General features: G+C 53.5%; 5 protein-coding genes across 9 annotated transcripts in view; 3 read left to right on the top strand and 2 right to left on the bottom strand.

Annotated features, from left to right (window-relative positions):
- Window positions 1–376: 376 nt before the first annotated feature.
- On the top strand, window positions 377–7,286 carry LOC122393013 (dnaJ homolog subfamily C member 30, mitochondrial-like). Its single transcript, XM_043388503.1, has 6 exons — window positions 377–418; window positions 810–995; window positions 1,340–1,404; window positions 1,886–1,895; window positions 4,001–4,423; window positions 6,466–7,286. The coding sequence occupies exons 1-6, from the start codon at window positions 377–379 to the stop codon at window positions 6,682–6,684; spliced, it is 945 nt and encodes a 314-aa protein (XP_043244438.1). The 3' UTR covers window positions 6,685–7,286.
- Window positions 7,287–7,310: 24 nt separating this feature from the next.
- On the bottom strand, window positions 7,311–15,738 carry LOC122393027 (vacuolar protein sorting-associated protein 37B-like). 4 transcript variants are annotated; one of them, XM_043388576.1, is made up of 6 exons: window positions 15,714–15,738; window positions 15,257–15,369; window positions 15,001–15,149; window positions 8,823–8,997; window positions 8,426–8,499; window positions 7,311–7,904 (listed from the first exon to the last, which is right to left on the bottom strand). In XM_043388576.1, the coding sequence occupies exons 3-6, from the start codon at window positions 15,142–15,144 to the stop codon at window positions 7,527–7,529; spliced, it is 771 nt and encodes a 256-aa protein (XP_043244511.1). In that variant the 5' UTR covers window positions 15,145–15,149; window positions 15,257–15,369; window positions 15,714–15,738; the 3' UTR covers window positions 7,311–7,526. The 4 variants fall into 4 exon arrangements, with proteins under 4 accessions (XP_043244511.1, XP_043244512.1, XP_043244513.1 ...); XM_043388577.1 differs by lacking the exon at window positions 15,714–15,738 and adding an exon at window positions 15,697–15,713 and having other exon boundaries at window positions 15,257–15,445; XM_043388578.1 differs by lacking the exon at window positions 15,257–15,369 and having other exon boundaries at window positions 15,714–15,734.
- A 161-nt stretch (window positions 15,739–15,899) lies between these two features.
- Window positions 15,900–23,856, top strand: part of LOC122393026 (tektin-1-like) — a 17,869-nt gene continuing 9,912 nt past the window's right edge. The window contains exon 1 of one of the 2 annotated variants that reach the window (XM_043388575.1): window positions 15,900–16,196. The gene's annotated coding sequence lies outside the window, so the exon portion shown is untranslated. Of the gene's footprint in view, window positions 16,197–23,363; window positions 23,460–23,856 lie in introns of those variants that run through there. The other variant, XM_043388552.1, reaches the window with a different exon arrangement.
- Window positions 17,004–23,856, bottom strand: part of LOC122393025 (nucleolar protein 56-like) — a 12,238-nt gene continuing 5,385 nt past the window's right edge. The window contains exons 2-3 of the mRNA XM_043388547.1: window positions 23,350–23,438; window positions 17,004–18,820 (exon numbers count right to left, since the gene is read on the bottom strand). Coding sequence (XP_043244482.1) covers window positions 17,267–18,811 — 1,545 coding nt within the window. The 5' untranslated portion in view covers window positions 18,812–18,820; window positions 23,350–23,438 and the 3' untranslated portion in view covers window positions 17,004–17,266. The remainder of the gene's footprint in view (window positions 18,821–23,349; window positions 23,439–23,856) is intronic.
- LOC122393024 lies at window positions 19,242–22,633 on the top strand. The gene is made up of 2 exons (XM_043388546.1): window positions 19,242–19,863; window positions 20,178–22,633. Exons 1-2 carry the CDS (start codon window positions 19,756–19,758, stop codon window positions 22,590–22,592), a joined length of 2,523 nt encoding a protein of 840 aa, XP_043244481.1. The 5' UTR covers window positions 19,242–19,755; the 3' UTR covers window positions 22,593–22,633.

The following is a 23,856-nucleotide window of genomic DNA, read 5'->3' as shown; positions in this document are numbered from 1 at the left end:
ATTCATTGAAGATTACGATTTGTTCTCTTGTTGGCCTGTCACCAAGAATATTCTCAGGCATATTACCAAACCTAAACTTCACAGCCACTCTCATTCCAGTTTTGTGAGGTTGTTTGATGGGGTTGTCACGAGCGATGGGATTGCATTGTGTGCTTCTGAAAATATGTACATGGCATCATGAAGCATCGGTGAGTCATGTTTAAATTCTTACTGTTCATGGGACTAATGTTTGTTAAAATCGATCTCTAGCTAGTTATTTCATTCTTGTTCTGAAACACTGGATGTAAGTCACGATGGGCAAAGTACCAACAGCTAGTCGCAAAGCAACATTCACAAGTCAGGAAGTCGTCGAGACAAAGCAGCAAAGTCGGAGATCATGCCGCCGGTGATCGCCGTCCGTTTCCGAGCCGTGTACTCTGTGAGAAGCCGCCCGCAGTGTGGTGGCCGACGACCGCGTCAGTGAGGTGACCGTACTCGAGCAGCTGTCCGCCCGCTGCTGACCGTACTGGAGCAGCTGTTCGCCCGCTGCTGACCGTACTCGAGCAGCTGTCCGCCCGCTGGTGACCGTACTCGAGCAGCTGTCCGCCCGCTGGTGACCGTACTCGAGCAGCTGTCCGCCCGCTGCTGACCGTACTCGAGCAGCTGTCCGCCCGCTGGTGACCGTACTCGAGCAGCTGTCCGCCCGCTGCTGACCGTACTGGAGCAGCTGTCCGCCCGCTGCTGACCGTACTCGAGCAGCTGTCCGCCCGCTGCTGACCGTACACCCGTGTAGCTGCGGTGGCCTGTCAATGCCTCCGCCCCGGTACCAGTCGCCGGTGACGGCGCCCTGCGCCTCCTGCGGCCGCCCATTCGTCGATGGACGGCGTCAGGAGCACGAGCGTATCTGCGCGCGACTGGCCGGCCGGCGGCGGAGCGTCTACGACTCTCAGCGGCACCGGCTGGCGGGCACCGAGCACGGGCCGCTCTACGCCAGAGCGCGGCACCTCCCGGCTCCGGTAGGTGGGCGACGGGCCGGCCGGCTAGCCAACGAGGTGCTGAGCGGGCCAGAGGGTAGTGTTTTCTTGGCTCGAGTTACGTGCGGCTTATAAGCCGCACTATAACTCGATGAACTATAGTTCATACGAGTTTCTCCTACATGAATAAGATGTTGTAGACCCATAGCGAAACTATTCCGAATTCATCTCACGCCCTATTTCGCTTGGTGTGGAGTCTACTCGTGTTTGTAAGTGTTCGGAATTGATGACGTATCGCAGATCGCTGTCGTGTCAATGTGATGTAGTACAGTGGGACTCGTCAGAGCTCGATCTTCATGGGCGCGATCCCGTCCTTCTGTCGTCAGCCGGTGAGGGAGAGCCGGTGGCGGCAGCGGCACGAGGAGCTGGTGACCGCCGTTCGCGCAGCGCGGCAGGCGCAGGCCCACCTAACGGCCGGCGGCCGGCCTCAGGACCTGCCGCCGCCGCCGCCGCCCTCAGACTATTCCGACTACGTCCAGTGTCCGCACTGCCAGCGGAAGTTCAATCAGACGGCAGCGGAACGGCACATACCGCGATGCCAGTTCTATGAGCACAATAAGCCGGGGCCGGCGGCGGCAGCACGGGACCGGAGCGCGGCACGGCCGACCCGTGGAGCTTCCTGGCAGGCCAAGCCGATACAAGGCCGATATAAACGAAAGAGTAACGGCTAAATGCTTTGAAGATTGGAATTAGAAAAATGCTCATTAATTCAGCCGTAAGACCTTTGTCTGACCACCCTTTGCTGCTTGCAATTTTCATGGCAATTGCATGGACCCTAAATATTATGTAATAGCATGAAGGGATTTGGAATCATGAAGGGATTTGGAAGTTGATTCATATAATACGCGACAGTTTCGTTTGTGATTTTCCAGTTCTCATACGGTGTGATTTTCTCGTAGTAGAAATTGTATAGGGCTAGGGCGATTTCTTTTTTATTTTTCATATTTTGCGTTGGTTTAGCAGTCAAATATGGTAAGGTGTATTTTTCATTGATAGCAAATCAGTTGGGCAAACTAGACCTTTGGAATCAAAATATGGAGGCATCAAAAGATTGATTCCTTGTGACCATATTTGGGCATAAATGCAGACCATTTCTAACTTACCAATCACATAAAAATAAGAGAGTGTTTCCAGAAGGAGCATGCCTGATCTTGAACAGAAATGCTGGAACTATCTCCTAAGCAAAATAATATTACTCCTATCATAACAATTTGAATTCTATAGGTAGTGAAAGGCAATCAAGGAATTGATTCACTTTAAACAGATAATCATAATATTGATTCCCTATCAGCTGGCTAATCATTATTTTGATTCACAGGTAATGTTAACAGATAGGCAACAATGACTTGCAAGAATACAGCATTTATCTTGCTATTATTCTCATTTAGTGGTATCCTCAGCACCACAACAGATACCTATAGCATTGTTGTACTTTACCTTCACTACATTTGATAACAATTCACAATTTTTAAATGTCAAGAATGCAAAAACTGAAGCAACAGGTAAAACCCATATAAATAATATAAAAGCACTACAACAATGATAATTAGGGGTTTAAAAATTTCATTTTGCCATTTTACACTAATACTGATTGTTTAGGATGTGATTCATGATACAAAAATAACATACAGCGTGATTTCCTCAAAACAGCTTTACGTGATGGACAGTGGCTCTGTCTTTTTCCCATTCACAAGGCCAAAGGGACAATTTCTTAGCTTTGAGGTAACACTTTTTGCAAACCTACTACATTTTTCTACCTTTTTAAAGAAAAATCTCACCGTCATGGGCCTTTTTTCAACCGTAACGGTACATTTGAAGTAAAAAGTGTACCCAAATGAATCAAAAAATTGATTCCATGCCCATATTTGGTCATGGCTCCTCCCACCAGAATCAAATTATTGATGCCTCCATATTTTGATTCCAAAAGTCTAGTTTGCCCAACTGAAATGGATTTACCTCCTCATAGCCGCCCAGTTCACTCACTTCAATTATCCCATCGTATTCAAGATGACTGATAAAATAAAGATTTACATCCGCTGGAATTGAGATTTGTAATATATGATTAATGAATGGCTTAAGCTATGTTAATGAAATATTGTGCAATAAATATGGTTCAATGCTGTCAACATTTCTTGCAACACTTCAATGTACTGTGTACATCTCATGCTCCTCCCATTTCCCAAGGCTTGGAACACCACTCCTCCCTTGCCGGTATTGGTAGAGATAGAGCAGACGTCACATGAAGGTTTTCCAACCAAGGAGAGGCGCCATACCCGGTGGTGCTTCTTTCGAGGAAAACCTAAACAAACCTAACCTAACCAGACCTAACCTAACCTAACCTACAACCTACAACCTACAAACCTACCCTACAACCTACAAACCTGCGCCTCTCCTCGGTTGGAAAACCTTCGTGTGACGTCTGAGCTCTACTAATGCCCCCTTGAGCTCATCTCTAGAGCTCACGAAATCACATCACCTTGACCTCATCCTGACAATTGCTCAAACATTTTGGTTTGTTTTTCAGTATTCCTGCTCATCAGGAGGTTTGGCTGAACAGCTATTTTAAGTTCTCTCGGAATGGCTCAATAGGCCTCCATTCTCGAGATAATAGCATCATTAGATGGCTGTTCCATTGCATCAATGGAGAAAATCCTCCTGCTTCTGGGTATGGCACTTGTTCTACATTCTTCTGAATCTGTTTTGAATAACAATTGAGTCATGAGTGTTCATGAGACTGTTAGTAATTCAGAACTTTCGTAGTTCAATGCATGAATGCTTCTAACACATGTACAATTGTACAACATGCTAACAAAGTTACCTTTTGTCATTTTTAATACAAATAAGCTACTTTCACAGGATATAGGTACCTATTCATAGTCACTACCTACTCACTATGTGTTGGTTTTCTTTTTTCATTTGCACAAAACTATTATCATTCTAGTGTTAAGTGTTAATTTGCTTTTAACACTGACTTCCTGTGCTGGCAGCTGTGTGGTTGGCGACTGCTCCAGAGGCCCGGCGTACTCACAACACCAGCCATCTGTGGTGGCAGCTGCCAACGTGACCTGTCCTCAGCAGAACCAAATTTTTATGATGTGCTGGGTGTGACACCACGCTCCTCCTCCAAGCATATCAAGGCTGCCTATTTCCGTCTCTCCAAGAAGTACCATCCAGATCGGAAGAGCGGCAACGCCATCAAGTTCCAGCAGATCAGCGCCGCTTACGAGGTGCTGGGTAACCGGCACCGGCGGCGAGTGTACGACAGCGGCCGGCACCACGGGCACGGGCACCACGGCCACCAACGGGGCCCGGCGCGGCACGGTCCCGACTTCCACGCGCCGCCGGCCGGCCGCTCGGCCACTCCGCACACGGGCCGCTCGGCGCACTTCGACTATGACGCCTGGTCACAGGTGAGATCACTGTCAGATTTTGATGGTGTTAGTCCGTTTTCCCACGCTTTTTCTCTCTATTCCAATTCTTATTGGATGAGGAGTATCTAGTGTATCCCTCCCGAGTTTATCTTGCGAACTAGGTAACCGATCTGTTCCATTGACCCATATAACGGGAACCTTGATGATTGCCCTCCCCCATCTGCAACATACGCAGAGTTGTGCTAGACGTCCCGCCCTCCAGAGTCCAGCCGCATCTGATTGGCGCGTTCCTGGCGTCTTTAAACGCACTGCATGTGGCAGAAAGGCAGACTGTCGTGTTTTTTTCTTTTATTTTACTGGTGATAAAGTTGTGTCAATCACGGTGGCTATAAATAGTGTCAATGATGTTTCATGATTAAGATTTAAGGACCTTCGGTCGCAGCTAGTGGCAAACGGCGTTGTCAAGACTGCTCTGCCCAACGCATTACGCAGATAAGTGTTTGGTGCCTGAAGCATACAATAATGTCACACACATATAATGTCGGCAATGCAGATTCATAGCTTTATCCACAAAGCTCTCATCAGCTCTGAAATAAGTTTTGCTTTGTTTGACGGTTTATGGGAGATAGTTAGACGTTACACTACTACCTCGCATGACTTCATCATAAACTTGTACTCATCGCTTCATTCATCATTCCGACAAAAAGTAATACCGATTGGAGTTAGCCAAGTGACCAGTCTTGGCAGTCTTGGCAGACCATTTCACAATATTTGTACGTCCCTCTTGGCTGCAGTTCAGGGCTCCTCAAGCATTCGTTTAATCTTCTTTGCATTCCTTTGCGTCCTTTGCGGAATTCCAAGTAGGGTGCGTGGCTTTTATGCTGTGAAGAATTGTGCGTTTTCTCAATAAGGTATGGCCCACTCCTGTTTGTCGCTTTCATTTGCGATTGACTTTTTTCCTGTTGAATTTGTGGGGCGTAAACCAAGTGAGTGAAGCTGCGTCTTCTCTCGCTGTGATGCACCTGCCGGGCTCTGCGACGTCATGTCGGCACACACCTGTATGACGTCACACGCTAACTGCCCGAAAGGGCGCGGTCCCACGATCGAGTCAATCTCAATATGGCGTCGGCCATTTGAGCAGGGGTGCGCTGGTCGAGTCTGGACCGGTCTCGGGCGTCGCAGTTCCACCAGGCGGCATGGTGATGTTGGGATATTGCAGCGCGGCGGCAAGTTTGTGAGAGTTGAGAAGCTTCTCGGTCTGTCGGGCGAGCTGACTCCTTTTATTGGCGCGCCGCCAAGACAGGTCACGCTGTTTCCGGGTCCGCTGGGTGGGCAGTGGCTGCGCGGCCGGCTTGCGGCGGTAGCTGCGGCGGTGGTGGCAGCGGCGACGCTGTGGTCCGCCAGCAGCTCTCTGCCGCACCAGAGGCGTCGGCGGCGGCGGCGCCGCCTCACGGCCGGCGGCCTGCTCACGCGGCGGCCCGGTCGCCCCGGCCGGCCGCTGCGGCGCCTGCCCAGCGGTCCCAGAAGCCGGCGCGGCGCGCGATGGACGGCCACGCGACGGACGGCCACGCGACGGACGGCCACGCGACGGACGGCCACGCGACGGACGTGATCTCTGCACGGCGGCCAGCAGCTGAGGTTCGAGGAGCTTGGCGATCCGCTGGGCGAGCTGCTCAATTCCTGGAGACGTATCAGCACTGTCCCTGCAAAAGACACTTATTCGAACCGGGCATGTGCACTGTGCAGAGATACCCACGGGACAGCCCACTGGCTAGCATAGGCACAGTACGTTGTCAAGGTTGTAGTTACGATGTCTAGTATCATATCCGTTTTGCAATGGTTTTCGTTAATGAACAATGAAATGACATTCATCCATGTTCGCAACAAATCATGAAAGTAGAAAGTATAAATGAAAGTGATTTGCAAAATATCCTTACGTCGCCCATTGCAATAAAACGGCAGATGCTCCCTTGCAAATGAAATCATGTAGCTAATATAGCAGCAAGCCATGCGCTGTTTTCCTTTGGGCGTGCATCATCGCTGCCCTGTGAAAATGACTGACTTCTGACCGCGTTCGGCAGGCCCACTACCAGGAGCTGCGCTCGCGGGAGACCAAGTCGCGCGAGGAGTACGCCATGGCCGCCGAGAAGCAGCGCGACCGCCGCGAGGAGCGTGTGCGCGGCTTCGTCGTGTGCGCCGCCATCCTGGCCATGGCCGCGTATGTGGGTCTGCTGACGGACGACGGGCTGGCGCGCGGCGGCGCTTCCCCGGCCCGGCCGCCGCCGCCGCCGCCGCCCTGACACCCGAGTCAGTAGATAGCTGGTCTAGCCACGGGGAATAAGTCGCCTTTTGACGGACTTTAGACGCACCGCGGTAAGTGCGCCGGGTAATTTCTGTTATTGTTGACTGACTCGGTGTTTTGGGTGGACTACGCGAGTGACCGCCGGTACTAAAGATGGCGATCGTGAAGCGCAAAAGCGGGGTGGCTGAGCATATAGCTGTGGGACTGAGCTTGTGGCTGTGGCACCGTGCGACGTGCAAATGTGCAAAAAACAAGCCGGCGAGTTACCCAGCCCTACCGCCTGTCATAACCGACAGAATTAGTAACTTTGTCCCCCATCAAATAATGTCAAAGAAGTACTTATGGGAAGGATGTCCGACAACTGATAGTGATCGCATTGCTATCCGCATATCGGACATTTACCTGTAACAGGACGTATGAGACGTTTGTTCCTGCCCTTCGACCGGGCTGACGCTAGATAACTACCTGACGAGTAGCGCGATACGACTGATGAATATGAGCTGATCCCTACTGGACGAGGAAGCTAGCGGCACACTCTTGCCATGTAAATCATGCCCGCGTGTAACCTGGTGCAATAGAGAATACAAGAATGATACTATCGCAACAGCACTTGCAGCACTCGCCTGGCGTTTCCGTCATATATTGACATGCTGCATCTACCATTCATCGGTATAACACTCGGGCAAATATCGATATCAGTCGTGCGACGGCGGAGCCCCACACCATGCGTGCGTGCCGCTGTCACTCAATATAAGTGTGATCACATGTTGCAAATAGCGCAATAGGAAATCCAGCCGATCCATGCGGTCCCCCGCCACACCAAAGCTGCCTGACGGCGGCTCAGTACCGCGGCAGAGGCATGCCTCCGGGCACGTACGGGTACGGCATAGCCGGCGGGGCCGGCATGTACGCCGGGCCGGCCGGGTATGGGCCGGGAGCGCTGCTGGCCGGGTAGGGCACGCCGCCGCCGTACGGCGCCGCCGGACTGGCCGGGTATGGCGTCGGCACCGAGCTGGGTGGGTAGGGCACCGAGCTCGGCGGCGGTCGGTACCGCCCGCTGGCGCCGCCGCCGCCCCCAGAGGACGCCGCAGACGGCAGCAGCTCCTTCAGCTTGTCCACTTTGACGCGACGCGCGATGGCCGTCTGCCGCTTGGGCAGGTAGAGCTCCAGAAAGTTATCGATGGACATTTCGCCACGGAGCATCGATTGCACCAGGTTCTGTCGGAGCAGGTGGGTGGCGGTCAGTCCCGTCAGCGAGCCGTCAGTTCCGTCAGCGAGCAGCCAATTATGCTAGTCTGACACAGAACGGCGGTCTGTCTGTCTCCGGCCTGTCTTTCTATCCAGTCACCAATTTGTGTGTCCTCGGTCTGTCTGTCCGTCTGTCTGTATGCGTCTCCAGTCCGTCTGTTCACGGCTGTCTCCTTTTTGCTCATCACCTCAGACTCCTCGGCCTGAGCGGCGGCCGTCTGCCAGTCTGTCCGCGACTGTCTCTCACCTCAGACTCCTTGGCCTGAGTGGCGGCCGTCTGCCAGTCTGTATGTCTGCCAGTCTGTCCGCGACTGTCTCTCACCTCAGACTCCTTGGCCTGAGCGGCGGCCATCAGCCAGTCTGTCTGTATGTCTTTCTATGTGTCTCCGGTCTACCCGTCCGCGACTGTCTCTCACCTCGGACTCCTAGGCCCGAGCGGCGGCCGTCTGCCAGTCTGTATGTCTATCTGTCTGTCCTCGACTGTCTCTCACCTCGGACTCCTCCTCGGCCTGAGCGGCGGCCGTCTGCAGCAGCGCCAGCGTCGTGTCCAGTGGCTGGTCCACCACTGCCGGACAGGGATAAACAATCATCATACCCACTACACCATTAACGGCTGGTCAACCACTGCCAGAGAGGGACAGACAATCATCGTAACGTTACAGCAGCGGCCAGTCAAATTGGGCGAGTGGGACGGACTGGCCCAATGGTCATAATCACTGGTCAGATGTCACTCAGGCTGGTAAGGATCTGAACAGTTGGCTTCAGTTTCAGAAGTACATCCAAACATTCAAACCAAATCAAAAACAAAAACCAAGCTGAAAAGGTGATGACAGTACACAGGTAAAAACAATGCATGGTGAACAAGCCTGTCACTCAAACTTGACTGACCATTGAGATTGTCTCGTTTCTCTCGGATCTGCTGCTCCTGGCTCTCGGCTTCCTCTAGCTGCTGACGCACAAGGCTCTTGAGCTCCATGATACGTGGCTGGCGTGACAGGTTGTACTCAGCCAACGACTTGTTGCCAGCCACTGCAAAGTCACGCTTGTTGCGCAATGCCTGGATCTGAAGCATGTACATTAAACGGAGTTAGGAATATTTTCTTAAATTTTGCAATGACTTTGGCAAGCAGCTGCTATGAATGGTAGGTAATTACAGAATAGAAAAATGCTGCTGAGTTTATGTACCACCAATGGAGTGCTTTAAATTACACTTCCATAAAAATGGACTACATTGGCTGAATATCTAAAATTAATTGCGTAGGTGTTCAGGAAATAGTTTAAAAACCTTCAAAAATCAACAAAGCATTTAATGCTATTAGTAGCCTGGCGTCACACGAAGATGCCAGATGTCGACGGTTGAGAAATTCCCTAGATATCTAGAGATATTCCTCGGAACGCTGTGTACGCTAGTTCGTCATCATCATCATCATGTATTCTTATGTTCGTCCACATTCGATGGCTTTTCGGAACAAGTGTCAGGTTTACATAAAACCAGGTACCTATTAAAAGTAAAATATGCAGCATAAAAGTAAGATTGCACCCTACACTAAAATATTAAAATACACATGAAACACGCCTAAAAGTTATCAACACCATTTAAAAAAGTATCAGTGTCCTATTTAGGTGGAGGTCGTCAGCCACTTTCTCGCCCTTCTCCGACAGACTCTGGCAGAGCGGGACTCTCTCACTTCCGCAGGAGCGCGGTTCCAGAGTGAGACAGCACGACAAAAGAACGACTTCCGTGCGTGTTCACTGCGCACTCGAGGGATCTGCAGCGAGCCGGCTAGAGAGCCCCTCGTGTCCCTGGTGGAGACGTCACTGCGGTGTGCGATTTGGGCCGTGAGGCCGGTTGGCGCTTGGTCGTTATTGAGCAAGTAGTGCATTTGCGATGCGTCGCGCTCGGCCACAAGGTTGTCGAGTGACGGCCACTCCAGTTTCGCTAACAACGGCGTGACATGGTCGCGTCTCCTCGCCCCCTTCACCACCTGCGCACAGTGGTTTACCACTTTCTGTAGCCGATGGCGCTGGGTGGCGTTGCAACCAGCCCATACAGTAGAGCAGTAGGCGAGATGTGGAAAGATGAGCATTTCTACAATCATTTTCTTTACAGACTCCGGCAATTTGCCAGCCATTTTTGATAGGCCTCCGAGTGTGGCATAGCAGCGTCTGACTGTGCCAGACACATGCTTCTCAAAAGTCAGCCCTGCGTCTACATCCATCCCCAGCACTTTCACCGTTGAAGACGGTCTGATTGAAGCATCGCCAAGTTGAACAGAAAATTCAGAGGTTAACAACCTCCTGTTTGACTTGATAAGAATAAGATCCGTTTTAGTGGGGTTAATTTTTAGACTGTTTTCGTTAAACCAACTGTGCGCGGTGGCTACGGTGCGCTCAACACTCGCTTTCAGTTGAGACAGATCGTCGGGTCTACTCCGGTGCAAAAACTGGACATCATCGGCGTACATGACTATTTTGGACTCCTCTGTGTCTATGTAGGACACTAAATCGTTTGTAAAAATTAAAAATAACACTGGGCCGATCAGGGACCCCTGCACCACGCCATGCGTAATGGGCAGCGTGTCACCTGTACCACCTCTCACAGCCTGTCTGCGCCCGCCGAGCCAGTTCACAAACCAGTGGGTATCAATCCCGTACCAGCCGAGCTTCTCCAGGAGCCGGGGATGCCGAACGCTGTCGAACGCCTTGGACGTATCGGCCGTGGTAAGGCAGCCAATGAGTCCACGGTCCATCCCGTCCATTAAATACCCAACAGCGTCCAGCATCGCCGACTCCGTGGATCGGCCCGGCCGGAACCCATGCTGTTCATCGCAGAGTATGTTGTGTGACAGTAGATACGACATCAGTTGGAGACAGACAACACTCTCTACCAGCTTCGCGACAGTCGGCAAAATTGATACGGGCCGGTAATTGCTGGGGTCTGCTGTACTCCCTGCTTTATGGATGGGAGAAACTGTTGCGATTTTCCACGACACTGGCAGCTCTCCCGACACAATGGAAGAGTTCACGACACTAAGTAAATGCGGCCCAGTCACTTCAAATGTCATGCGCAGCATCTCAATGGTAATCCCATCATCCCCGCTCGCCCTCGAGGTCGACATTCGCTGGAGCGCTGCTGACAGCTCCGGTAGAGTTGCCGGTCGCACCTTGAACGCACCGCTCACCACGCGGGAGGGGCGCGGGGGCAGTCGGTCCGCCCCATTCCGAGTCTGCTCCAATGCGTTCGCCACTCGAGCCCCCACCGTAGCGAAGTGCGCGTTGAGCTTCTCAGCCCACTGACTGCCACGTTCACACGTGTCGGTGCGGTGTGCGCCTCCCCTCGGTGCGATCAGATACCGCCTGATGTCAGTCCATGTTGTCCGCCTCGCGTGACGGTAGGATGACAGAAAGAACGACGATCTGGCCTGACACTGCGCACTCTTCACCCGGTTGCGGCACACGGTGCAATAGTTACTGTCCGATTACCAAAGTTAAGGTCTCAAACGAATCCTCGATTCACGGACTACCTTCACCGAGGTTCACGACCTCCAAGGTCATGACCTAGGTCAACTTCAAGGTCAAATGACAGAAAACGCCCTACACACCAAAGTCACTGACCGATTACCAAAGCTAAGGTCTCAAACGATTCCCCGATTCACGGACTACCTTCGCCAAGGTTCGTGACCTCCAAGGTCATGACCTTCCAGGTTAATATCAAGGTCAAACGACGGAAACCGCTCTGCACGCCAAAGTTAGCGACCGATTTCCAAAGGTAAGGTGTCAAACGATTCCCCGATTCACGGACTACATTCACCGAGGTTTTGACCCTCAAAGTCATGACCTTCCAGGTCAACACCAAGGTCAAATCACAGAAAGCGCCCTACACGCCTAAGTTACCGACCGATTACCAAAGTTAAGGTCTCAAACGGTCTCAAACGATTCCCCGATTCACGGACTACCTCCACCGAGGTTCATGACCTCCAAGGTCATGACCTTCCAGGTCAACATAAAGGTCAACCGACGGAAACCGCTCTGCACGCCAAAGTTAGCGACCGATATCCAATGTTAAGGACTCAAACGATTCCCCAAGTCACGGACTACCTTCAGCTCCTCCGGGTCCTCCTCCAGCTCCTCCTTGTCCTCCAGCTCCTCCTGGTCCTCCTCCCCCTCCGGGTCCTCCTCCAGCTCCTCCTTGTCCTCCAGCTCCTCCTGGTCCTCCTCCCCCTCCGGGTCCTCCTCCAGCTCCTCCGGGTCCTCCTCCAGCTCCTCCGGGTCCTCCTCCAGCTCCTCCTTGTCCTCCAGCTTCTCCTGGTCCTCCTCCAGCTCCTCCGGGTCCTCCTCCAGCTCCTCCTGGTCCTCCTCCAGCTCCTCCGGGCCCTCCTCCAGCTCCTCCTTGTCCTCCAGCTCCTCTTGGTCCTCCTCCTGCTCCTCCGGGCCCTCCTCCAGCTCCTCCTTGTCCTCCAGCTCCTCCTAGTCCTCCTCCAGCTCCTCCGGGTCCTCCTCCAGCTCCTCCGGGTCCTCCTCCAGCTCCTCCAGGTCCTCCTCCAGCTCCTCCTTGTCCTCCAGCTCCTCTGGGTCCTCCTCCAGCTCCTCCGGGTCCTCCTCCAGCTCCTCCGGGTCCTCCTCCAGCTCTTCCGGGTCCTCCTCCAGCTCCTCCTGGTCCTCCTCCAGCTCCTCCGGGTCCTCCTCCAGCTCCTCCGGCTCCAACATTTCCCAGGAGCATCCGCCCACGGTTATACTTCCTCTTGCCTCGAAAAAGACTCTCGTCTATTTCGACGATGTCACCTGGGCCTCCCATAGGACCGGCCACGTCCAGTGCCGTCACGAACAGTTCGCGAACGTAATGCCGCCAGTCGATGATAGCGACTCTCGATATCGGCATCACTTGGCGAGAGTAGTGGGCCGTTTGGGTGACAGACATGCCGTTCGCCATCGCATATGTACAGCCCACCGCTAAAGTAATGTAGGGTTTTACCAATCTCAACGGTTGGCTTTGACTGGCGATTGTTTAATGCGGAGTGATCGAAAAGAAGATGTCAATAGCTAAAGTTGCAGCTGCAAGGGTGACGATACATATAAGCTACATTCAAAGTTTCATTGTAGTCTGGCTATTCGTTCCTAAGCTTCAGAAGCAGAACATACCCATGACTGAAAGCCCACATTACTTCTGCTGTGGACTGTACATTATCCACAACACCGCCCGTTTGGACAGTTTTACGTTCGGCCTGCCGGCCGCATCCAGGGAGGCGAACCAAGTGCCATGGTGAGCGGCTGGGTTCACTGCCCTCATGCCGTGCAATTGAGACAGCTGTTTTCGACATTTTACGCACCTGAACCGAGGCTTTGGCCCATTTCGAAAGTGCCGTATCGCGGTGGTGACCCTTCCGTCAAACTGTGGCAGATTTGGGTTGAAGTTCAGCTCTCCACATATCCCCCAGAAGTCCTGAATGAGCCGCTGCGGTCGGGCCGGATCTCGAGGAACAGGTTGAGGAGCTGGAATGAGTCCTGCCCATCTGCAAAAGTCTATGGCATCATCCTCACTAGAAATATCCCGGATGAACTGGAACATGTCGGGATCGGCCATACCCGCTACCCAGCGCGCAACTTGCACGCAACTAAGGAATGAGTCGGAGCGCGCGCCGGCTGGCGCCAAATAAAAGGCGCGCCATAAAACACGTGATTTAAACCGCTCCGCCTACCTCCTTTTTACTAGGTACCGCATATGTACACTTTATGTACAGGCTGGGGCATGATCGCCGCTCGTTTCGCTCGTATGTGACTTAAAATCAGCAAAGTCCCCCCCCCCTTCTACAAGTTTTGTGATCCTGATCAATATTTAGAGTACTTTGGGAGTTAAAAGTTTTCGCGAAAAAAAAGGTTTTTGACATAACTTTGGGAATCGTTTGAGACCTTAACTTTGGTAATCGGTCGCTAACTTTGCCGTGCAGAGCGGTTCCCGTCGTTTGACCTTGTTGTTGACCTGAAAGGTCATGACCTTGGAGGTCAAGAACATCAGTGAAGGTAGTCCGTTAATCGGGAATTCGTTGGAGACCTTACCTTTGGGAATCGTTCGCTACCTTTGGCTTGCAGAGCGTTTTCCGTCGTTTGGCCTTGATGTTGACCTGGAAGGTCATGACTCTGGAGGTCACGGATCTTGGTGAAGGTATTCTGTGAATCGGGGATTCGTTTGAGACCTTAACTTTGGTAATCGGGCGGTAACTTTGGCGTGTAGGGCGCTTTCTGTCATTTGACCTTGGTAATGACCTGGAAGGTCATGACCTTTGAGGTCATGAATGTTGGAGGAGGTAGTTCGTGAACTGTGGAATCGTTTGAGACCTTAACTTTAGTAATCGGTCGCTAGCTTTGTCGTGCAGAGCGGTTTCCGTTGTTTGACCTTGATGTTGACCTAGAAGGTCATGACCTTGGAGGTCATGAACCTCGGTGGAGGTAGTCCGTGAATCGGGGAATCGTTTGACACCTTAACTTTGGAAATCGGTCGCTAACTTCAGCGTGCAGAGCAGTTCCCGTCGTTTGACCTTGATATTGACCTGGAAGTTCATGACCTTGGAGGTCACGAACCTTGGCGAAGGTAGTCCGTGAATCGGGGAATCGTTTGAGACCTTAGCTTTATTGATCGCTTGGTAACTTTAGCGTGTAGGGCGTTTTCTGTCATTTGACCTTGAAGTTGACATGGGAGGTCATGACCTTTAAGGTCATGAACCTCAGTGAAGGTAGTCCGTGACGTGGGAAATCGTTTGAGTCCTTAACTTTGGATATCAGTCGCTAACTTTGGCATGCAGAGCGGTTTCCGTCGGTTGACCTTTATGTTGACCTGGAAGGTCATGACCTTGGAGGTCATGAACCTCAGTGAAGGAAGTCCGTGAATTGGGGAATTGTTTGAGACCTTAACATTGGTAATAGGACGACGGACAGTAACTTTAGTATACACAGCGTTCCGAGGAATATCTCTAGATATCTAGGGAATTTCTCAACCGTTGACATCTGGTATCTTCATGTGACGCCAGGCTTACTAATACCCATTTAATTAAGATGTGCAATTCATACTCACAGCTCCAGCATCATTTATCTTGTCATTTAGCTTGTCATCTTCATTAAGAAGCTGTTTGAGCTCATCCGTGCTCAGCGAATGTAGGTTGAGTGAGCTCAGCACTGACTGGATCGCCGACTCCACCTCACTTGGGGCGGAGTACATGTTCGCTGCACGGACAAAAAATATATTTAACATTTAATTACAAATTGATAAATGATGATGAGAATTTCGTCCAGAAAATGTTAATTAAATATCAATTTAGTTTAGCCCTTACCTTATGACTCAGACTGAATCGCGAACGTCACAGATGCGTCATTACCATGAAGAAAGAAATATAGGCACATCAATGCGAATCAACTCGTGTTGCATTAAAATCCTTATTTTTTTCTGGAAAATAAACAATGGAAACTGCAAGTTAGACTTATTATGGATGAAAAAGCGAACCACACGACCATAAATACAGAGGGGTGTTCACGGGCACCGCACACTGCTGCGTGCGCTGTGTGCGGTACGTCCAGCAGGCGTGGGGGTAGGGGATGGGTAGGCGGCTCTGACGTCACGGCTGCGTGCGGTGGACGGTCCGCTGTGGCCAGTCCCGACCGGCCACAGCGGTCGCTGTGTGCGGTGACGGAAGGCTGACGTAGGGACGCAGTGGGCGGAGCTTGGAGGCTGTGTGCGGTCCGACCGCACACAGGGCCCGTGAACAGCCCTCAGGAGCAACAGGAACCAACAAAACGTTTCAAGGTCGCGTTTCCAGCTACGTTTCACCCTGCGTTCGATGTCTCTCGGACGACGAAGATTCTACGCCGTCCGGCCAATCCCGTCCAAGGTCAGCGGGGGCTCAGCTGCGGTTATGGAACGTGATTGGCCGGACGGCGTAGAATCTTCGCTGTCCGAGAGACATCGAACGCGGGGTCAGTGTCATAGTCGTCCATGGTGTCATATACATTATTGGTGGTCTAAAAAGCTACCAAAATCTCCTCTATCTTACAAAAACCAGTTACCTCAAATTTTATGAGTTAATTATGGCCTCTTTCAATCACTTTTTCAAGTTTATTCCCACACTTTGATTTTAATCGCTACAAGCAGGCATGAAACGAGTAGACCATCAAATACCTAAAAAAAATACTGGACAAATATGCTGCAAGACTGATGCTCCAATAACGATTCGGACAAAATGCTTCGGCCTTCGAGAATGCTGCCTCAGCCCTCAAGTATGCATTTGTGTGCTTTTCTGACTTTTCTGCGATGGTCGTTTCTTTACATAAGAGAGGATCAATAGCCACGCTGCTAAATGCTACCACGTTGCTATCGCATTTCGCAAGGTGACGTCACATATTGTGGTAATGTTGAAGATACCGAGCTTGTTGATGTCCCCACGGAAACCCAATTTGACAGGTGTGATAGCACTAGCAGCGCGCTGGTAGCGGCCGTATAGGCGGCGGAACGGGGAGGGCACCGGGGCACTGTGCCCCCCTTTGATTTTGGCATTTTAACATTAGCCCTATGGGCGTTGCATGGAAAGAATGGGACCAAAAGTCGGCAGTGCCCCCCCCCCCCTTAATTCAGGGCGTTCCGCCGCTACTGAGCGGCCGTGAAACAGGGCTCCGACTTGCTGCACCCGTTTACGTATGTTACTTGTCAGGAGGGCTGCTAGCAAACTCGATACGTGCCAGTGGGCTTCTCATTAGAGATGGGAATCTCGGGGGGGGGGGGGGGGGCTGAAAACGAAATACTGCTCTTTAAGTCAATGGTACTGCATCCAGCCCGCCTCCATCTGCCCGGCCTAGACCCCCCCTCCTGAAATATTGATATCTCCACCCTTGCTTCTCATGTCACATTTGATAACAGCATTGACTGCACTTATTTCTAGTAATTATTGAACGGGGCGGATGCTTTAGCGCTAGCGATGCTAGAAACGGGAGGCAGTCAAGCAGGTAAGCTTATCATTTACAGAGGCATCAACCGAATTGCAGAATTGACACATCATCCTTGTGACATCACTGACTCAAAAACTGCACTCTGACGCCTTCACTTTTATTATCCCGAAAAAAAAAAACGCGAACAACGTTTATGGTTCAAAAATAAGCGTGGCAGCGATGTATCCACGTTCCTCGCGATCAAAAGCGCCATCTTAAAATACCACTCGTCTAAGACCAACAACCGCATACCATTTCGTCTGCCAGACACTTTTACCCGTCTGACCCAGCCGCACGGCGTCAATAGCCCCCAGCGCGTCCAGTAAATGGCCCACTGGACTGGTCACGAGCGGATGTCGGCTTCTCTACTCGCCGTATTCCATCTCCAGCTCCTTGTTCTTCTTCTTCTTTTTCTTGGGAGTGGCCTCCTCCTGAGTGTCATTTAGCTCCATTGTCGAGTCCCCGTTCACCTCATCCAGATGCTTACGCTTCTTTTTCTTCTTCTTCGGCTCCTCAGCATCTTCAACTTGTGACATATCCAGCGTAGTGTCACCATTTTCGCCGTTCTCACTCTTATTCTTCTTCTTCTTTTTCTTCTTCTTTTCTGACTTGGCCTCCACCAGGACGCTCTCATCCATGGCTTCCTTCATGACCTCGGCGTTCTTGCGTGGGATCTCGCCAGTCTCGTAGAACTTGAGTCGCTCCTCAACCTGTTCGCGAAGCTTCTCACCAAAAACGGTGTTGGTTGTCTCTGAGAAGCAATCGATACGGCTGGCGATGCTGCACTTGTTGGCGAGATAGCGCGAGATGCGTCCCTTGTTTTTGGCACCGGCGCGTCCGATGAAGGTGGAATGGAAGAGAAGGCCGTATTTGGGCGTGTTACCGCGTGTCTTGAGCGCACGGAAGAGGGCCTTCTCGGCGCCCAGAATCTGCACCGTGGAGGCCGGGTACTTGGCCAGGTTGGTGAGCGATCCGGCGTGCGAGATGAGGCGCGCGGCCACCGTGTCACCGACCAGCTCGCCCAGGTTGGGCGCCACCGCACCCATCTTCTCCTTCAGGTAGTTCTGCAGGCTGGTGCGGTACTCGGACAGCGCCACCACACGCTTGGCGAACATGTCGATGTTGATCAGGTCCAGTGGGGAGATGTCCATGCCCATCGACGACTTGGACGCCTCGTAGATGGCCTGCGCCTTGGCCGAGTCCATGAGGATCTCCTCGAGCTGAGGGATGATCTCCTCAGTCATCTCCTTGCGGTTGCGGATGAGCTGCGTGCAGCGCGCGTACATGTAGTTGTTGGGCACGATCTTGACCAGTTCCGGGAAGTGATACGAGTACCACTCGCGGATGCGCATCGAGAACGTGTTCACGTCCTTGTCCAGCTGGTCCAGCAGCGCGATGCTCTGGATGATCATGTTGTCCGACTTGTTGACGTTGAACTTGACCTTGGCACGCGAGTAACTGTGGCCGAGACCGAGCTGCGCCTTGCCCGAGTTGACCAGTGTGAAGCCCTTGACCATGTTGTGGACGTGCAGCCGGATTCCGCGCAGGATCTCGGGCACGGCACCCGTGTGCTGGCACTTGACGCCGAGCGCCTCGGAGATGGCGGCGCCCAGCTTCGGCTCCGACACGCCCAGGACCACCTTCTTGCGCTTGCTGGGCAGGTTGGTGTCCAGGAACAGCTGCAGGTCCTCGGTGGCGATGCCCTCGGACACGGCGTTCATGTTCTCCAGGGCGTTGGCGCCGGTCTTGAAGGGCGCGAAGCCCGTCAGGTGGACGATCGAGTTGAACTTGGCCAGGTCGGTGACGGAGGCCTCCACCTCTGGCAGCAGCATGCCCGTCTCCTCGAACTCCTTGACGCCGAACAGCACGTAGCCGGCGGCGTGCTCAAACAGCACCTGCATGCCCGCCATGGTGGTTCACTGCCGACAACGGGAAGGGTGGGGAGTGCACATTGTTAGACATTTGGTACGCTCCATTTGACATTTGTTGTAGTCTTGTTATAACTTTCAACAACATTTTTTTTCTCCCAAATATACATAAAAGAATAAAATTCGACGAAACAAGTATCGTTATTATTCATATCATTTCAGCATAAGCGTATTTTTATACTGCATTTACTCGTGATGAACCTTTCCGTAACAGAGCCAATATTTGACGCTTCCTGTGCAAACCCCGATGTCCACCGACCAATGGCAATCGGAGTTTGGGAAATTTCGGAAAGGTAGCATAATTGAATTTAAGCTTCTGGGATATCACCGATTATGGCGATCTATAGGCGGATAGTATCGGTCATCGGTGCCCAGTGGTAAGTACCACCATAAGATCTCTATGAGTACCACAAAATGTCAGTACAACAGAAAAGCGCCAAAGATTTGTGTCACGTGCAAGACGCCTTCTTTCTTTCAAATACCAGTCAAATACTGCCTGAAAACTGAAAATGCTCCTTCATTTCTTCATTTGGTCCTGGCCTAGAAGCAAGAATTTATGTGAGGTATTTAAGGTGGGGATTATCCAGGGTGTGGGGTTAGGTTAGGGGTGGGTCTATTTTTTCCAAGCTCATGTCGGTTTTATCAAATTGCCACGTAATATCAACTTCAACAAGAAGCATCTTAAGACAGCAAGTGTTATAACAGTGAAGTGAAAAGTGAAGCAGCAACTCCCTTACTAATGCTCAATCCTTATTACAACATTTATCAGCCTTAGAAGAGATGCCAAGGTGAAAATGATAAGTGCGCCGACCACCGGAAGGCCCTGGTAACACACAGCTACACAAATGGAGCGTGACGAAAGCACAAAACACAGGAAGACCGTGTCTTAAGACATCATAGATGTAAACTTTTATAATGTCAAGGCTATGCCTCATAGACGGCATCGAGTTCGAGTGCACGTCCACAATCGGTATGTGAGGACACAGCCCGCCCAGCAAACAGGCTGCTGCAAAAAGCGATGCAAAAAAGGATCGGTAAGTAAATGAAGGACGCAGACACCTGTGAATGAACAAATGATAAAAATAAGCCATTCATCCAGACTAACACTAAATAACAGCTCAAACATGGGTAATAAAAGCCTCCGATCCTGCCTACGTTTAGTGCCGCTGCATAAACAACACTATCGCAGTTCATTCTTATGTTTCTCACGGTAACTTAGTCATCAAAGGTCAAATTGGAGTTCTAATCGAAAGGCAGTGTAACCGCTACTCAAACCCAACAGCGGTTATCGCTGCCGGCCGACTACCCCGGCGGCGCCGACCCCGCTGAGTTACGCCCGTGTCGCCAGCGGTGCCGGCGTGGCGGAGACGCCCTGTACCAGCCGGAGGGCAACCCATGTGACCGGCCGGTGGGCGCCGGCGTCACCCGGAATGGACAGCAGCAGCGGCGCGGCTGCCAGCGCTTCCACTCGGCCGAGGAGGTGTGTCGCCGGGGCTGCGGCCGGAGGGGCGGCCCGCGCGCGGACACAGCGGCAGCCGAGGACGGTCGGTACGCCGGGTACGAGTCGGACGGCGGCGGCCGGCCGTGCAGCCGCTCCGGCCCGGCCCGGACACTAGCCGGCGGCTGCGACAAGCGGGCCACCGGCTCGCGGCCCGGTACGCCCTGCGAGCGGTTCAAGTCGGCCGAGGAGACGTGTCGCTCCTGCCCTAAGCGGGGCGGGGACCGACAGCGGTACGGAGACCCCGGAGGGCGCAACTACACCGTCTACACGGCCCAGGTGCAGCAGCCAGAATTCGCCGGGAAGCAGCTCTCTGTGCAGGCCTCCCCAGACGGGCCAACCGCAAACCAGCCAGTGACGGTCCCCTGTGGACAGGACACCAAACTCCCACACTGTCCGGATCCAAACGAGATAACCGAGGAGATAATCCATACACGGGAGCACCGCTGGCACATCCCGTCGGCGGCCCCGGCGGTGAGTGACCCGTGTGCCTCGCCGCCGGGGCCGGGGCGGCGCGGCGGCCCCGGCTCCTCGGACGGCTCGCTGGGGACGGCGCCGCGCTCCCGGAGGGCGCCGGTGCCCCTCGGCGAGTCCGACTCGGACCGCGGCCGCCGCGCGCCGCCGTCCGAGCCCGGCGTGCGGCGCACCCGCAGCGAGCTGCTGGCCGGACGGCAGCTGGTGGCCCGCATCGCGCGCCAGGTGGAGCTCGACGACGGCACGGCCGCCGAGCACCAGCTCGTGTACCGGCTGAGCGCCCAGTACAGCCGACAGTTCGCCGACTACGACTCCGGCTCGGAGAGCGACTCCGAGAGCGAGCGGCGGCCGCCGGCGTCCGAGCCGGGCACGGAGCGGACCGGTCGCTCCAGCCGCACGGCCGACACGGTGCTGCGGATCGAGCGACTCCGGCTGGAGGAGGTCAGCGGCACGCCCAGCTCGTCCGACACCGGCGGCGCGCCAGCCGGCTCCGGCAGCCCCCGGCCGGCGCCCCGCTCGGCGAGGCTCGCCGAGCCGCCGTCCCCGCTGCCGCGCCGCCAGGTCACCTCTGAGCCGACCCTGCCGGCGCCGGCAGTGCGCGCTCCGGCCCCGGCCACCAGGGCCACCCGCAGCCTCGACTGCCAGCCAGTACCGCTGGACGGCAGAGAGGGACGCACTAAGAGGCTGCGGACCCGTGGAGCGCTGACTCGACTTCGGCAGGCCAGTGTCACCAGGCTTAACGAGGAGCGACAGCGACAGCTGCTCAATGAGCGCACCATCATACAGAACGAAGTCCAGCTGGCGGGGAAGCCGTCACCGGACCAGCCGGCGGGGAAGCCATCCCCCGACCAGCCGTCAGACGGAGCAGACGACGGCGGTCGGCGGGACATTACCGTGCTGCACGCGCAGAACCTGCTGCCGGCCGACTACCAGGGCCCCGGCTCGCGCGGGGACGCCGCCTCCGCCGCCGCCGAGCCCATCTACCAGAACGTGGATGCGCTGTACGACGGCGGCGCCGGGAAGCCGGCGGACAGTCCCGGCGGATTCTCGCCCGTGCAGCCGGAGGCGGCGTCCCCGTACCTGACCCGCGCCGACGACCTGTACCAGCCCGACCAGGCGCGGTACAGTGAGAACGGAAACTACGGGGAGTACGGCGCCGCCCGGTCGCCCTACCTGGACACGTCACCGGCGGGCCGCTCGGGCCGCGCCCGGTTCGACGACGACGACCATCTGGGCGCGGCGCTGTACGAGCAGCGCTACCAGCCGCGCTGGGACAACTCGCCGTACCTGAGTCGGCCCACCGGCGGCCCCGCGCCCGCCGCCGCCCCCGGCACCGACATCCGGGCGGGGGCGGCGCCGACGGGCGCCCGGCTGCAGCGCCAGGGAGGCCAGCAGAAGCTGGGCGTCGGCCGGCGCGGCGTCGGGCTCGGCCAGCGTCTGACGAGCGGCTTCAGCTCGCTGCGCCAGCGCGGCGCCGCGCTCTACCGCCGGCTGTCCGGCGGGAGGGGACAGGCCGGACGGGGACGGGGCCGAGGGCGCGCCGCGCCGGCCCGACCCGCGGCCAGGGGCGCGGGCAGAGCCGGCGGCCGTCGTCCGGGCGGCAAGGCTGACAGCTGCAGCTGCTCCGACTCGGACAGCAGCTGCGGCGCCGTCAACTGCTCGTTCCTCTTCTACTTTAACGGAGACGGCGGGCCGAGTCCGTTCATGTGCAACATACCGGCTGCCATCACCGGCAGCGGCGCCGGAGGAGCAGGCTCCATGCCGAAAAAGTACTGTGGAATGTGTGACTGACACCAAAACAACAACAAATATACATAGTGCAATAAAAGCCACCAGTGTAATGAAACTGCCCTGGGTAGAACAGGACTGGTCACCGGATAATTGCAATGCTCTTGTTGATCTAAGTTGACAAGCAGTAAAATATCAGCTGAAGTCACATCTACTCCACCATTGCAATTGGTTCATGGTAAAGAGAGAGAGAGAGAGGGGGGGGGAGAGGAGAGAGAGAGAGAGAGAGAGAGAGAGAGAGAGAGAGAGAGAGAGAGAGAGAGAGAGAGAGAGAGAGAGAGAGAGAGAGAAGAGAGAGAGAGAGAGAGAGACAGAAACATAGACGAAACAGAGACAGAGATAGAAGTAACTAGAATAGTTAGGTATTGATTAATTGATCATGGCTATGCTGTATAAAAAATTTACTGTATGCCTGGCCTATTCAAATACATTAGCCTGAGGGGTGTGGTAATAACTGGTGTAAGCAAAGTGACCACGGTCAAAAACGAATTACCAAGTCAACATTTTGGGGTGTCCTCGTTCAAAAAACGGCTAAGAGCTTCGGTCTAAACAATTATTTTATCGTTGGCATACAGTAAAATACATACCAAACTCGGCCGGTGATAAATTTTCAAGACCTCAGTCCTTACTGATTTTTGAACTCGGCCTTCGGCCTCGTTCAAAAATTCAGTAAGGACCTCGGTCTTGAAAATTTATTTACACCGGCCTCGTTCAGTATTATATAACACATCAGCCAGACCCGCCTTTTAACACATCTTACCTCAAGCAGTGGGCTGGTGCAAGTATTATCTGAATTCTGATGCTCTCTGCCACCAGAAAGTCTTTATGTTACCTTGTGAAGTAAGCTTTCTGTGAAAGAAAAAACAACTGGTAAGTTTAAGTGTAATGTAACCATAAGGCTATATGGGTGGGCTAAGGTGGGTTGGTATGTAATATAATGTGCAATAAAATGTTCTCAGTTAGGTAGGTAAAGATCATTTTTCATATTTGTTAACCCGCGCCCCATAGGGCTATCGGTGGACCCTGCCACCCGTAGGGGGGGGGGGGCATTTCGGCCCCCTAAAGGCCGCCCCACACTGGAACTCGCATGCGGGTTTTGAGTTTGCGGGTTTTGAGTTTGCGGGCACAATACTAATTCATAGTGATTAGACTGCTCCCTTATGGTAGGTAACTTCATGAATGCAGTGAAGCCGGTACACCTTCAGAAACTTGCATATATAGTCGCAATACCAGCAAAACGAACCAAAAATCGACTCCAACGATAAAC

This window comes from Amphibalanus amphitrite, unplaced genomic scaffold (genome assembly GCF_019059575.1).
Source record: "Amphibalanus amphitrite isolate SeventyFive unplaced genomic scaffold, NRLGWU_Aamphi_draft 000512F_arrow, whole genome shotgun sequence".
Lineage (NCBI taxonomy): Eukaryota > Metazoa > Arthropoda > Thecostraca > Balanomorpha > Balanidae > Amphibalanus > Amphibalanus amphitrite.
Note: the sequence above shows the minus strand (reverse complement) of the source record. Positions and strands in the feature narration are given on the sequence as shown.

Coding starts and splice junctions, on each gene's coding strand:
- LOC122393024 (XM_043388546.1), top strand. CDS start 19,756: ATGCCTCATAGACGGCATCGAGTTCGAGTGCACGTCCACAATCGGTAT. Junction 19,864..20,177: donor AGCGATGCAAAAAAGGATCG/GTAAGTAAATGA, acceptor CCGTGTCGCCAG/CGGTGCCGGCGTGGCGGAGA.
- LOC122393027 (XM_043388576.1), bottom strand. CDS start 15,144: ATGTACTCCGCCCCAAGTGAGGTGGAGTCGGCGATCCAGTCAGTGCTG. Junction 8,998..15,000: donor AGATAAATGATGCTGGAGCT/GTGAGTATGAAT, acceptor TACATGCTTCAG/ATCCAGGCATTGCGCAACAA. Junction 7,905..8,425: donor AGGCCGAGGAGGAGTCCGAG/GTGAGAGACAGT, acceptor CTGCTCCGACAG/AACCTGGTGCAATCGATGCT.
- LOC122393013 (XM_043388503.1), top strand. CDS start 377: ATGCCGCCGGTGATCGCCGTCCGTTTCCGAGCCGTGTACTCT. Junction 996..1,339: donor CGCGGCACCTCCCGGCTCCG/GTAGGTGGGCGA, acceptor TTCTGTCGTCAG/CCGGTGAGGGAGAGCCGGTG. Junction 4,424..6,465: donor ACTATGACGCCTGGTCACAG/GTGAGATCACTG, acceptor CGCGTTCGGCAG/GCCCACTACCAGGAGCTGCG.